General features: G+C 46.9%; 1 protein-coding gene across 2 annotated transcripts in view; it reads left to right on the top strand.

Moving 5' to 3' along the window:
- Window positions 1–14,660, top strand: part of LOC146806134 (sodium-dependent proline transporter-like) — a 309,885-nt gene that overhangs the window by 170,254 nt on the left and 124,971 nt on the right. For both annotated transcript variants that reach the window (XM_085623473.1, XM_085623474.1), the window contains exon 3: window positions 12,057–12,188. In XM_085623473.1, the coding sequence (XP_085479599.1) occupies window positions 12,057–12,188 (132 nt within the window). The remainder of the gene's footprint in view (window positions 1–12,056; window positions 12,189–14,660) is intronic.

Below are 14,660 nucleotides of genomic sequence, written 5' to 3'. Positions count from 1 at the left end.
TCTCGCTCCTGCTTGATGGATCATCCTGAAACTTTTAACACAGTAGCTAAACCAAAAAGGGGAAGCTATGTGAACATTTTGTGGGGATTCGTCAAGCGGCGCCAAAGTTATTGGTAAAACAAAAAACACTTTTCCTATGGAAACTTTGGTCCTAACTAGCCCTCCGTGCCCACTCCCCCAATTATTTTTTTTAAATTTATTTAGAAGAAGACTGGACACGCGGGGCAACAGATGAGTAGGTGGGGGGAAGGAATTAGTGACGACTCGCAGAGAATGGGGTGGTACATGGGGGACTTAAAAAAAAAAAAAAAAAAGAAAAGAAAAAAGCCCACTTACCTTTCAAACTGCGCTGTCTCTCCATCGCGTTGCCGCTCTTCTCGGCGAAGTTCAAACCCGGAAGCTCCTAGGCCCCCCATAGCCAATCTGAACGCTGCATTGCAGAGTTGTGTTTGGTCTAAGTGCTGTGGTTCGGCGGTCAGTCTGGGGCAGGGAGCCAGTGTATGTTCCTCATCAGGTGGTGCCTTACAGCCTGGTGGGGGAAGAGGCAAAGTGCCCATGGCTTTTTGGCCGGCCCATGACAGACGGCCAAACAGTCCTGCCCACTTGGAGTGTGCAAACCACTCCCACCCCTGTGACCCCAGGCCCACCCCACCTTAACCCAGCCCCATTTCAAAGAAATTGATAATAACAATGTTATCATTTCATTTTTATTTTTTATTTGCTCTGGAAGGATTGGGGTGTGGGTGAGCGGGAGAAGATAGTCAACACACAAAGGAGAAGTCAGCACAGTAAGGGGAGGGATGTATTTTATTCTTCAAAGAAGATCTTGCAACTCAAGGGAAGCAGCAAAACTAAGCATGAAAGTAGGTAAGCTATGGGCAGGCAGAAAACCCATGTCACAATATGCATTTCAATGGGTATCGATTCACCAAAATGCCAGGGGTAGCGGAAGTGTGTCTCCATTCAGGAGACCATAATGAAGCAGGACTTCCTCTACCGGTTCCATACCTACTCTGGTCGCCCTTGGCTTCTTCACTCCAGGCGGCTCTGCACCCAGTTTTGAAATGCATGTTCCTGAGGGAAGCTGGACAAAAGTGGCAGACTTGGGTGGGCTGTGCTGAGCAGTGTACCTTAAGTGAGACAATTAGTTAGCCAATGGAGTCCAGCCCCGTTACCTGGGCAACCACAGAAGAGTTCAATAAGGGTGAAAGCTGAGCCCATGTGTGTGATTGGCTGCAGCAACCCCACCCCCAGTGTGACTGACTGACTGAGGCCAGAGTTTAGCTGAAGAGAAATTAATCCGCACCAGGTGACCATGGAGGGGAGAAATGCACCACTCCGCTCATTTGCTCAGGTGATTGGGTGACAGTCTGCAATCTGAGCTGTGATGCAGGGATCATAGCGGGATGCCCAATCATAACTCCAGATGTATGCCACTTGGCAGAGCCGATGTAATAACCCATGCATACTACTCCATACATGCACATCAAACTAGATCTGCAGCCCCCACTTAAGTCCTGTGGTCTGTGAAAACTCACTTTCTCTCTCTCACAAACTTGAATGAAAACCAAAAGAAAATGCCTGAAATAGACTGCTTTTAAAACGTAAACCTGAAGGTAAAACAAACGTGCACTGGTATGAATAAAACAAAGTACAAATTAAAAAAAAAACGCTAAATAAAAGCACTCATTTTAACTCCTCAAAAATGTTTGCCATCTCGACAGTTTGCATATTAGAACAGTAAAAGTGGCCTAAATTGATCATCTTGTAAATACAACTACATCTTGGATACAGCTACAACTGGGTATGTGTTCTCACTTAAGATTTCACACCCACTTCTCCTGTGCTGTTCAGTCTGGTATAGCACAATATTGAAAGCCTCCAAGCCTGCTTGGGGCTTCCTGGGCATCCCTGTGTTGCTCTGCTGCACACAAGCTGAATCCATCAGAATTGTAACCGTTCCAAGTTGCAACTGTTAGTCTTGAAGCTGCTACAGAGCCTCTGAGCATTTTTCACATGTTTTTTTTCTTCTCTGTTCATAGCAGTGCTTAATTTGAGCCTGTGGTTTCCGGTGCTTGGCACTGGTGTACTTAATTAATTACCAGTGCTCGGCACTTCATTGACAACACACTTACCTGCACTTATGACAGTCTGCCACATGGTGGCGCTGCATATCAAATTTAGCGATGAGCAGAATTAGTTATTTATGAATACAATGTGCATTAATACTTAATAATACCTGCCTCCCCCAGGCATTCTTTTAGCTTTGGGGACCTGGAATAATCTGAACTGTCTCACTTGCAGGTGAGAGAGATGGTTAATAGTTGTTTTGGTGCCATCTGGCAGTGATGACCGGTGCAGTGGGTGGTGCAGGCTGCAGTAGCCTCCTGGTCAGGGCCTTGGCACATATTTTACAAATGAAAGCACTGGTTCCTAGTGCTGCCTTTGCCCCCTTTTAGGCTAGGGGTTGCAAGGGCATTGCTAGGGGCTTCAGTTGAGACCTCTGGCGACCCCCAAATGACGTCCACAAAGCATTTTGCAACCATACCGCTTGTGCTGTCTTGTAGGCTCGATCTAACCAGCATTGGCATAGCCAATAGGTCTCGTCTTTGGGACCTTATAAGTGTTTAGCCATGCACCAGTTGCATAACTAAATACTTATAAGGTCCCAAAAGCGAGACCTATTGGCTATGCAAAGCGGCCGTGCGGCCGCGAAAGTGAAAGTAATCGCGGTAAAGCGCGGCGGCCGCGCACATGCACTGTAGCTCTAGGCTGGCCTGGTAGCACTTTTTGGAGCCCTCTCAATAAGTCTCGCCAAACAGCGCATGCGCTGGGTCAGGCGAGACCTAAAAAGGGAGATGTATTGAAAATGAGATGGCATAGCAAAACGAAAAGAAAATGAGTCGAGGAAAAGAACTGACGTGGAAGTGAAATAAAAAAGAGGGAACAGAGACGGAAAGATGAAAAAATAATGAGATTGTTAGGAAAAGATAAGAATAAAAGAAAGGGATTGGTACATCTTTTTGTATTTGCGCATTTACCAAAGAGACAAAACAATTGACCTCGGAAGATGAAGACTGTGCAAGAGAACTGTACAGGAATGGGAGGAGAGACCAGAGGAAGGCCTGTCCTAGAAGCCAGGAGACTTCTGTGTACTAATCTCTTTTATTTTGTTGCATACATGTATAGATCATTCAGACGACTGGTCTTTTATGTATGTACATGCGGTACTTGGAGAATTTTTCTTCTGTTCTTCTTCGGTCATTGTTTTGCTTATACGTTTATATATCATCAGTGCTTGATGTTTCTGCGATGGTATTTGACTACTGATCATTATTTGTCTTATTTTAAAAAAGAACAATTTAAAAAAGAATTGAGATGCAAAAAAAGGAGAGGTTGCAGTGCCTTTAACTCTTTTCACGGCCTTTTCCACCTGCACATCCTGGTAGGTTTCACCTTTAAAAACATGCATGGGAAAGAAAAACGGTATGGATTTTCAAAAGTACAACTTGTGATTCTAGAAAAGGTAGAAACACATGTGTACATCTGCATCAGAATTACAATTACATCTGTGATGAGGTAATGCATATCTAGTTTGAGAAGTGTGGAGTTTTGCAGTATTTAGCCCTTCATATGTGTATGTACAGGCGTGTACATGTGTAGAAGATAGATAAGAAGTAACTGTGTAATATAGTCCTATGTTGCCATTGTGGGGTTGTGGTGACATCATAAAGGGTAAGGCCCACACCAGAACCCACACATGGGCACACGCTCTTCACGATTACCATTGATAGATGGTCCCATCAGTTTTATCACCCTGTTTCCCTATCCCCACCCCGGTAAACCTTTCTAAAGCCTCCACTGCTCGCGGTCTTCCCCAAACGGGATCCGACCTTCTAGTCAGATCAAGATGCTCAAACCTGGCGTGCTGACTCCAGGTCTAGAGGCAACCAAGGGATGGCGTGCAGACTCCAGGTCCAGAGCCGACCAAGGGATGGGCTGCCGACTTCAGGTCCAGAGCCGACCAAGAGATGGCCCGCTGACTGCAGGCCCAGAGCCAGCCAAGGGATGGCCTGCTGACTCCAGGTCTAGAGGCAACCAAGGGATGGCGTGCTGACTCCAGGCCCAGAGCCAGCCACGGTATGGCCTGCTTACTCAAGGCCCAGAGCCAGCCAAGGGATGGCCCGCTGACTCCAGGTCTAGAGCCAGCCACGGTATGGCCTGCTTACTCCAGGCCCAGAGCCAGCCACGGTATGGCCTGCTTACTCCAGGCCCAGAGCCAGCCAAGGGATGGCCTGCTTACTCCAGGCCCAGAGCCAGCCAAGGGATGGCGTGCTGACTCCAGGCCCAGAGCCAGCCAAGGGATGGACTGCTGACTCCAGAGCTGACCAAGGGATGGCCTGCTGACTCCAGGCCCAGAGCCACCCAAGGGATGGACTGCTGACTCCAGGCCTAGAGCCAGCCAAGGGATGGCCCGCTGACTCCAGAGCTGACCAAGGGATGGCGTGCCGACTCCAGGTCCAACCAAGGATGGACGAACACCCAAGGGTTCTTAAAGTGGACAACCCTACTCTCATACCGGCTCCACTGCTGGCACTTCTTCGGGCTGCAGCCAGTGCGAAGGCTGAGGATGTTCATTGATCCTCCTGGCAGGAGGCCAACTCCATTAATTGGTGTCTACTCTGAGATAGGCACCGGGTCTCAGGTGCATCACTGATCCCTCCATCATTGGTTCCGTCTTGTGTGCATGAATCTTGATCCACATACCTTCGTTCAGCTGCCTTCATCAGTCAAACACTCCAGAACGTGCCACACTCGTCACACTCACCTTCTCTGACTCGTGGGTAAACACTCTGATCCACAGGTGTGCCCTGAACTCGTTAACAAATGGTCATATTTTGATTTAGCACTTGGTTTGTCATGGAAGGTGAGTAGAATGGTGACCACCATCTTCATGAAGGTGTAGATAGTCAGTGTACTGGTGGGTAGCCAATCCTAATCCATTTGCATACCTCCAGAGCAGATTTCCCCCCATTTGGCTTTGGGAAGACAATAAGGACTATAGAGATGGATTCACTCGGAGGCAGCCCACGACGTACGCAGAGCAGCCGGTCGTCATCCCAGGCCACAGGAACTGCCGTGGAACACAACCATCGCCCAGGAATGCGAGGCAACTCTTGTAAGTAAATGACACATTTGAGGGCATGCGGGGTTGCCACGTGTCCTCAATAGAATATACAACAATACGCAAGTAACACAATACACGAGTAACACTTACTACAAGGACGATCCTAGTGATGTGAATAAGACTGCTGTGGGTCATTAATGTCGGTTGTTAGAATGGTCTGCGGTTCACGAATCCGTGCACGTTCACAAGCAGAGAGGAGGAGCTTGCATTGGTTATGAGCTGAAAGAAACTAAGGTAGTAATCCATAAAAGACTCATTCCCCATCTTGTTGAAATAAACAGCAGGAAACTGTATGGATGGTGATGCTGGAAAAGAAGGATCCTGACTGATAGACGGGTGCCAGTTTCAAGATGCTTGTCTACTTCCCGTCCCCCCACTGCCCCCAGCCTCCGTATGTTACACATGGCAACTGCAAGCTTGAACTTCCCAAATGCCTTTAGGTTTTGGGTCCCAAATTGTAAAAGTACCCTTGTCCCTTCTTTTGACTTGCCGTGATCAGCTTTTCTCCTGCCGTGTTGCTTTTTCTCCTTGGACTGCACTATCTATGGGTTCTCTGAGGGTGCTCCATGTTTTGTTGCTCCCCCAGCTCCTTTGTGCCAAGGGTGCACCCAATGTGTACCCCCACCCCAGGGGATGAGGGCTGCTGCTGACACACCAGACTATCGGGAGGCTGAGTTTATTTATTTAACAGTTTTATATAGGGCTGCTCTATCCAAGATGGGTGTTTGTCTGCCATACAGAAACTTCATGAAAAGTGGCTGATTGTGTGGTGGGGATTTAGAAGCCTTGCTACCAGTGCCCCTGAAATACCCATGTGTACTATCTGCTCAGTCCTGTGCAACAGAAGTCCAAGCCCTACAGGCTTGCCTGATGGCTGGGGTAGAATGATAGTCTGGGCCTCTCTGAGTGATGCATATCAGTGATAGCTAGGATAATGCAGCCTCCTATGTGCCCTTAAGGGTCCCTTTTTAAGGGACATGGTCAGAGTAACTTGGCTAGCCAATTGAAATAAAATAGTATCTGAGACCCCAGAGGTGAATGACTGCACCCAACGTGGATGTTTTCCATTCACCATTGACTGCCACAGAATATGGAAAAAGGGACTTGTGGGAGCTTGCAGGGAACTTTAAACTTTTCTTAGAGTTGGTCCTCCTGGAAAAAAAAACTTTGGAGTTTAAATAGTTCTAGGAAAAATAAGACTGTGGCTGTGAAGAATGCAGATGCTATTTACCTGCTCCCTGATGTGTGTGGATGTGTTTATACGCTGCACCCGCTTCCTGTGGGCGTGTCTCTATGGACCTGCCATCACCAAATGAACAACTGTTTACTAGCCATGTCACCAACTGGGACTCAACAAAGGTGCTTGGCAGGCTGCCTGCCATGCCTTCTGTGTATCAATTAGCAGCCAGGCAGCGAGGAGTCAAGGAATGGAGCACTTACAGCAGAATCATCCTGCAGACAGGCAGTGGGGGAGTCCAGGAATGGATCGCTTCTGGCAGAGTCAATCTGCAGCCAGGCAGCGGGGGAGTCCAGGAATGGATCGCTTCCAGCAGAGTCAGCCTGCAGCCAGGCAGCAGGGGAGTCCAGGAATGGATCGCTTCCAGCAGAGTCAACCTGCAGACAGGCAGCAGGGGAGTCCAGGAATGGATCGCTTCCAGCAGAGTCAACCTGCAGCCAGGCAGTGGGGGAGTCCAGGAATGGATCGCTTCAGGCATAGTCAACCTGCACCCAGGCAGCGGGGGAGTCCAGGAATGGATCATTTCCGGCAGAGTCAACCTGCAGCCAGGCAGCAGGGGAGTCCAGGAATGGATCGCTTCCAGCAGAGTCAACCTGCAGACAGGCAGCAGGGGAGTCCAGGAATGGATCGCTTCCAGCAGAGTCAAACTGCAGACAGGCAGCAGGGGAGTCCAGGAATGGATCGCTTCCAGCAGAATCAACCTGCAGCCAGGCAGTAGGGGAGTCCAGGAATGGATCGCTTCCAGCAGAGTCAACCTGCAGCCAGGCAGTAGGGGAGTCCAGGAATGGATCGCTTCCAGCAGAGTCAACCTGCAGCCAGGCAGTGGGATAGTCCAGGAATGGATCTCTTCAGGCAGAGTCATCCTGCAGCCAGGCAGTGGGGGAGTCCAGGAATGGATCGCTTCTGGCAGAGTCAATCTGCAGCCAGGCAGCAGGGGAGTCCAGGAATGGATCGCTTCTGGCAGAGTCAGCCTGCAGCCAGGCAGCGGGGGAGTCCAGGAATGGATCGCTTCCATTAGAGTCAACCTGCAGACAGGCAGCAGGGGAGTCCAGGAATGGATCGCTTCCAGCAGAGTCAACCTGCAGCCAGGCAGTTGAGAAGCACTGAATGGCTCCTTTCCAGCAGAGTGGGCCTGCAGCCAGGCAGCGGGGGAGTCCAGGAATGGATCGCTCCCAGCAGAGTCAACCTGCAGCCAGGCAGTGGGGGAGTCTAGAAATGGATCGCTTCCAGCAGAGTCAACCTGCAGCCAGGCAGTTGAGAAGCTCTGAATGGCTCCTTTCCAGCAGAGTGGGCCTGCAGCCAGGCAGCGGGGGAGTCCAGGAATGGATCGCTCCCAGCAGAGTCAGCCTGTGCTGGCATGGTCGGGAGAAGGGGCATGCTTGGGCAAGGCTCAGTACCTGGAAAGGGAGCTCGCCGTGCTCCAAGAAGTCACACCTCCTAAGACTAATGCTGCGGGCACACATTTTATTTCTCGTTTCATATTTATGTAGATTAAATGTCTTAAAGTGTAAAAAAAAAATCCCTGGAATAATTGATGCTTAAGAATCAAAACTTAAAAAGCATATGTGAAAAGACGACTAATACCATAGTAAGCAACCAAAATAAGAACCTATTCTAAAACAGGAAGAGGGGAAATGACTTGACTTGGTATAAAAAGCACTGGCAAAGAGAATAGGTCTCGCCTTTGAGACCCATTAGGATTGCTAATGCTTTTTGATGAGACTGTACCAGTCAAAAGAAGGTTTTGTCATGCCATTGCGTGACTTGATCTAACCTAAAGATTATGTTTCTAAACTTTGGGCCTGATTACCATCTTGGAGGATGGAAAACTTTGTCGCAAACGTAACGGATATTCCGTCCGCTGTTTTACAAGTTCCATAGGACATCATTGAATTGTAATTTGGCGGACCGGATATCTGTCCCGTTTGTGACAGAGTAAACCTGTCCGTCAAGATCATAATCAGGCGCTTTGACATCGATTTGTGCATCCTAACGGTCCCCTTCCCAAATTTGGCTCCTACTTTGTTGAACTTAGAGTTGACTTCTTTTCGCCACACCATTCTCCTGACATCAGAATGGTGGCAACTGTTGCTTAATACACCAACTTTAAAATTTGTTCGTAAAAGCCTTCATATATATCGTATTAAATTAGTGAAGGTATTTGTAACCGTTTTAGTCCCTCTTTTTCAAGGCTTCATATTCATTCTTCTTCTACAGCCTTTCGGAAACAGAAGACCTTAGTGTTTGTAATTCAGAACAAGAACAAATATGGTATTGTGCAGTAAATACCCTTGTATTTGTCAAGGATTCACAAATCCTGCACTTTGTCTTCCTAATCATGAACAAAACAATAATCGACAACTGGTCAAGACCTCGCTGTACTCCAGGTTGGATGTGACATGGATCACTGACCGAATATAGGAAACAAAAATATCATGTGGACAGAATAGTGTCAAAAATAGTGAGTACCAAAATATCGAGAAGGAAAGTGCAAATAGATGGGTATATATTTACTATTCTTAACTCCACATCTATGTATCATTAAGATACACATATCGTGAAGGTACATATATGTGGAGTTGTATATAGTGAAACTTTGCTTACCTATAGAATTTTCCTTCACAATATTTCTGTCCCATGTTATTTCTATTTCCGATATTCTGTCTCAATACCCGTTTTGTACAATGCAGTCAACGTGATCCACTGCGGGAATGAAGTTCAGTGCTTCGGATGGCTTTACTTCCACGCAGCTGAACATCCAGCTCTGCCAAACACAGATTAAAGAACAAGGAGTCCAATGTGCACCTTTGTTTGACTCTTCTATTTCGGGGGATGTTGGATGTACACTTCCTACTATCACACAGCCACACGGAGATCCAAGTATTTGTGTAGGGTTTAGATTGCAGCCAGTGACCCATGTGGAATTCTGTATTTCTTCAACTCGTTCCACGATGTTTGTCTAATGACTAGGTCAAATCTAGATTTGAAATCCACAATGCAACAAAACAATGCGGGAAAGATCTTCAGCAGAGCCCCTGTAGGTATAGTAGCAAGAACTGTGCAGCTGTGGTTGGTGGAAGATACTCTCTAAAACATGTTTGAAAAGCAGATAAAGTCCGTCCATTAACCCAGTTCAAGAAATGGATCTACAGATATTTTACTTCCTTTTTGTAGGTGTGTGGTTTTTTTGTGTGGAGTTTTATATAGTGTGAACTAGACCCGAAGGTATCCGAACTCTTTACACGAGCACCAGTTACGTTACAGAGGGACACATTCATTTTTTTAGGCATGTGGACATTAAGTGATTTGCACAGAATCGCAGAATGTTGAGCATCCCTGCCGAGACTCGAACCAGGTTGGTTCCCCAGCTCCGAGGTTGACCGCCCTAGCCGTTAGGCCACATTCTCTACCTTTGTTTCAATTTATTCATTTGGAGTCATTTGTATTTCCAAAGAAACGGCCAGCTTCTCTGCCTCATGCGTTGATCGGAAGTAATAGCGATCATGGGTGCAGTTGCACCAGAGTTGAGGGATTCATGGCTTCAGTCACGTGTGCCACCTCATGGATGACTTATTATCCAACCATGCAGGAGACTGGGATATTTTCCATGATTGCTCTAGGACCAAATTTCACCTTACGAGATAGCCATCAAAAAGAGGCCAGTGATTTTTAAAAAACTTTCGATACATATGTTATTAGACATAATAAAATCTTCATACAAGCCTCCATGGGGATTTGTCCAGTCAGCTGGTCAGACAGGAAAGTTGTAGGAGACCACAAGTACTACCTTGCCTTTAAGGCGATGCCCATCAATGTGAGAGTTGCCATGTGTTGGTCCTCTCTGTGCACCACATACAGTGTTGGGAATGCTTGAGTTTTGATGAAGAGTCCTGAGGAATCTGGTATGTGCATGCTTGAAGGCGACTTCCCTGCAACTGACTGATCCTCGACACTCCCTCAAAGCAAACCGATTGCTCCCTAGAGTCCTTTCCCAAGGTTTAGAGACTGATTGGGCCCAAATGCCAGAGATTCTGACACCTACAAGCTGATTTGTTCCTCATCTGAGACGCCCGCAAATTAGAAACTGGTGTAAGGATTGGTCTGTGCTTATTCCTGAAGCCTTCAATCAAGCCATCGTTCACCGTGGATCTTCTGAAATGAGTGGTCTGATTTTCAGTTTCAATTTTTCTGCACAAGATCATCCTCATTTGATCCTAGTGAAGAGCGTTCCTTTGCTAGGCAACCTCCTGACACCCCCAAAAGTCCTGGTTCCTTAAAGTGCGCACTAATATTTGTCTGTTTGACTCTCTCAAATATTAAGGTGCTCCACAATTGACTTTGGGTCTTTATAGGCTTTTTTCAGACCCAGCTGATAGGGCACCAATGCAGTGCATTTATGCTAGAGCACCTGCAGATACTGCATTGGAACACTGCTTGTTTAATGCACGGGTGGTAAATATAATATCTATAACTGTGTGCCACTAGAAACCAAAAGAGCTTACTGAACCAAAGTGGATCAACTGGAAAATGAGAATTGCGTCCCTGGTTAACTACATTTTTACCCTGATTACATTGTGCTCTTGAGAGTGATGTGTGCATGAACATAAAGATTTGCCGCACGTGAAATGTTTATAATCTTCTACAACATTGCATGCTCTGTACATCAACAGCTGCCATAAGCCTGTCCAGCGGGGGTGGGGTCACCAACATGGGTGCGTTGTGCTCCTCAGACATCCATTGCTGGAAACTGGGTGGTCAGAACAACATGCCATCAATTTAACATATCTGTGCCAAGGCTAGATATGGCCAACGTACCACTGGACCTATTCTGCCTCGTGCCAGTGTGACATGGCAGAACAGTGTGGGCCAAACCGCGCATAATGGGGCAGAGCTAAATTGAAACCGTCAGTTTTGATGCCTTGTAGGTCTGGGGTGGCCTGGGTAAGCAGATCTACTGAATCCATGCCAGATTACCTTGCTGTCCATGCACAGTAAATTTACATACATTGAATTTATGTGGAACTCAGTGATGCAGTCTATGGATTCTGCCCTCCTGGGCCTTTGTTGGATGTACATCTTCTACAAAGTATTTCTCTGATCATCAGAGTTGACATTATTTCAAAGTAATACTTATTTGTAATTTTTTTGTAACTCTTTAACTCCCCTCTTTCTTCTATCATCTCTTTTCCACCACCTTCCCTTCCTCTACGCCATTTCCTCCATGTTGACCCTGTTGCCTACGCTTGTTGCTTCTTCTCGCCCCTCCTCACTTGTTGCTTCTTCTCCCACCTCCCCGTCCTCACTTGTTGCTTCTTCTCCCACCTCCCCGTCCTCACTTGTTGCTTCTTCTCCCACCTCCCCGTCCTCACTTGTTGCTTCTTCTCCCACCTCCCCGTCCTCACTTGTTGCTTCTTCTTCCACCTCCCCCTCCTCACTTGTTGCTTCTTCTACCACCGCCCGTCCTCAATTGTTGCTTCTTCTCCCATCTCCCCCGCCTTACTTGTTGCTTCTACTCGCACCTCCCCTTCCTCACTTGTTGCTTTTTCACCCACCTGCCCGTCCTCATTTGTTGCTTCTTCTCCCCCCTCACTTTTTGCTTCTTTTCCCACCTCCCCATCCTCTCCCATGCAGGAGCCTTCCTGATCCCATACAGCATCATGCTCTTCTTCACCGGCCTGCCTCTCTTCCTGATGGAGCTCAGCCTTGGTCAATATGGCGCTGCCGGACCCATCACCGTCTGGAAGTGCTGTCCCATCCTTAAAGGTAAGGTACTGCGGAGTTAGGGGAAACTGAAAAGTTTCTATTTCTTTAATTCCTTACCTAAAATACATCCTGCCTCTCATTATTCTAGATAAGGGTTTTATACTTTTTCTGTCCTTTTTATATATGTTTGTATCTTGAACTTCTAGTTTGAAAGTTTATTTCTATCCATCTGTCATAATGTATAGCCTACGTGTATTAGCAATACTGATATATTCCTATTTCTAGAAGAAATAAATGAAATTTCAACACATTTTATACTTGTTCGATGTGTGGTAATTGTGCCGATCAGTAATCCTCCGACACTACTGAAGTACATCAGACACCACTCCATGAAGCAGCGCTTAGTGCCACACACGGTGGTATCCCTGAGGTAGGTACCGCTCCATTCAGCGTTCCTGCACCCGCTAATACCGGGTGCACGAGCACCGGGTCCAATATCATAGGGTGGACAAACGCACCTGGTAAAATCTCCTCGGGAAGTGCCAGACCACCCCCACCACCTGACCCCTTCGGACACCACTGTAGGGGGCATGCAGTGGTCCCCCCCTTGACCGGCAACAGCCCGCCCAAAGCCTAGGCACCCTAAACCTTCCATCAACTCCCACATACCAGCTGCTCACTGCAGAAAGAGTGGGTGCAGAAACATCACTAGAGTCGGTGGGAATAACTATGCGGAAAAGGACCCAGTATTCCTGGGTCTGCTGTTCTGGCACCAAAACCTGCAATTGCATGGTACAGGGGTGCAATTAGCATCTGGAATGAATGAATGTATGTATGTATGCATGTACATGGTATTTCTATAGCATGAACCTAGCCAGAAGACTGCAGAGCAGTGTACATGATCAAAGGAAATCTTTGATTCCGGTCCCAGTTTTCCAGCACCTTGCAGCATCCAGCTGCGAATTCGGGCCCTTGGTAGGGCTATAGAAGTAAATAAATCTCTATGGCTACTCTAATGGCTTTTATGTCAAGACTTCTAAACCCAGAAACGTCATCTACTCCCGAGCCGTGTGGCAAGGGCTAGAGAGGATATTCCTCCCAGGAGCCATGTACTTCCATTTCGAAGGCGCTGCATTGGCTTCCAGTTAACAGATGCTCCAGAGTCACCTACATTAGAGAATGTTGAGTCACTTACAGTAGTTCATAAAGCAGTTTATCGATCCACCCTAAAATACCTCAAAGACATACACCGCATGTATCGTTCTATCGGGGAACTAGCTCCAGAGATGGAGACTCCTAATTCAAAATCCTGTCCTCTCCTTGGAGAGCGGTTTCTGTATGGAATGATTTCTCCCGAACTTAGGGCTCTAAAGCGGTTTACTCCTAGTCACGAAGGCTTTTCGAACATTATGGTTCAAAAATTCAGAGGAAATCCCATGCACTTCTCTTGGGAACCCTGAATGGAATCCAGAATCATTGGCGTTTCCATGTAGCAATAAGTCAACAGTGCCATTCAGATCACCACTTGGGCTGCCAACCTATTGGAGGGCAGGTTGGCAATGGGCTCGAGGTGGAGCCTGGGAAAGTTTCCTGTCCAAACCTATGTGCCAGGTTCCACAGCCTGGTCTTTCATAAAGGCAATCGGAGATTTCCCGCCCAATGTTTCAGTATCTTGGAAATGTCAACGTGAGATGCGTGAGGGGTTTCCAGGCCTTCAGAATTTGATAAGACCTTGTTTATTTCACTATGAAACAAAGTTCTTAAAAGAAAGGTTAGCATAGTTAACAGGTGAAGCATTAGGAGGACAATTGTCTTTATAATGGTGTCATGTACATTCCACACGAATGTGGGAGGAGAGAGGGAATCCCTTTTCTTTTTATCATCATGTTTACACATTTTAGTTGTTTTGACCTCAATCTGATTTGTGACTTGAATATCCAATCCTCAATCACAGGTGAGCTCCCGACTAGTTCTATATCCGATATATTTGCTTGGGAGAAAAAAGTACTTAGCGGTAAGTTTTGTTTTTTCTTGGTTGATCCTATAACTCAGACTGAGGCCTTAGTTGGAATTTTAGACTGGGTTGCCAGCTAGGTTCCAACAAATTGGGTCAGAACTGGAAGGAATATTGTTTGAATGGACAGACTTTGCAAATTGGCGTTCTGTATTTAAATACCATGGGTAAGTGTTTTCTCTAATCTTGATTAGAGGATAGTTGAGAAAGAAAAGCAGAGAAGAAAGGGCCTTTCTCTGTCTGTTCCCTCTTTCGTGAGTCACATGCAAAGAAGGGTTGCCCTTTAACGAGCAGTGAGGACTAGGAAAGTGATGTAGGTATTTGATCCATAATAAATACCAATGCTCTACCCTATCGGTTTATCAGTTTTATGTAGCGCGGCTACACCGCAAAGACTAGTTGGTTGCCTCGCCTCAATCCCAAGGCAATGAAAGCAAGACAAGAATTAAGAAACGATGGGCTACAGGAACCGAAGATGATGGGTGCATCACATAGTAACAATACCGTAACCTTGGCCT

Source organism: Triturus cristatus, chromosome 8 (assembly GCF_964204655.1).
Source record: "Triturus cristatus chromosome 8, aTriCri1.1, whole genome shotgun sequence".
NCBI lineage: Eukaryota > Metazoa > Chordata > Amphibia > Caudata > Salamandridae > Triturus > Triturus cristatus.
The sequence above is the reverse complement of the archived record's forward strand: the minus strand, read 5'-3'. Positions and strand labels throughout refer to the sequence as shown.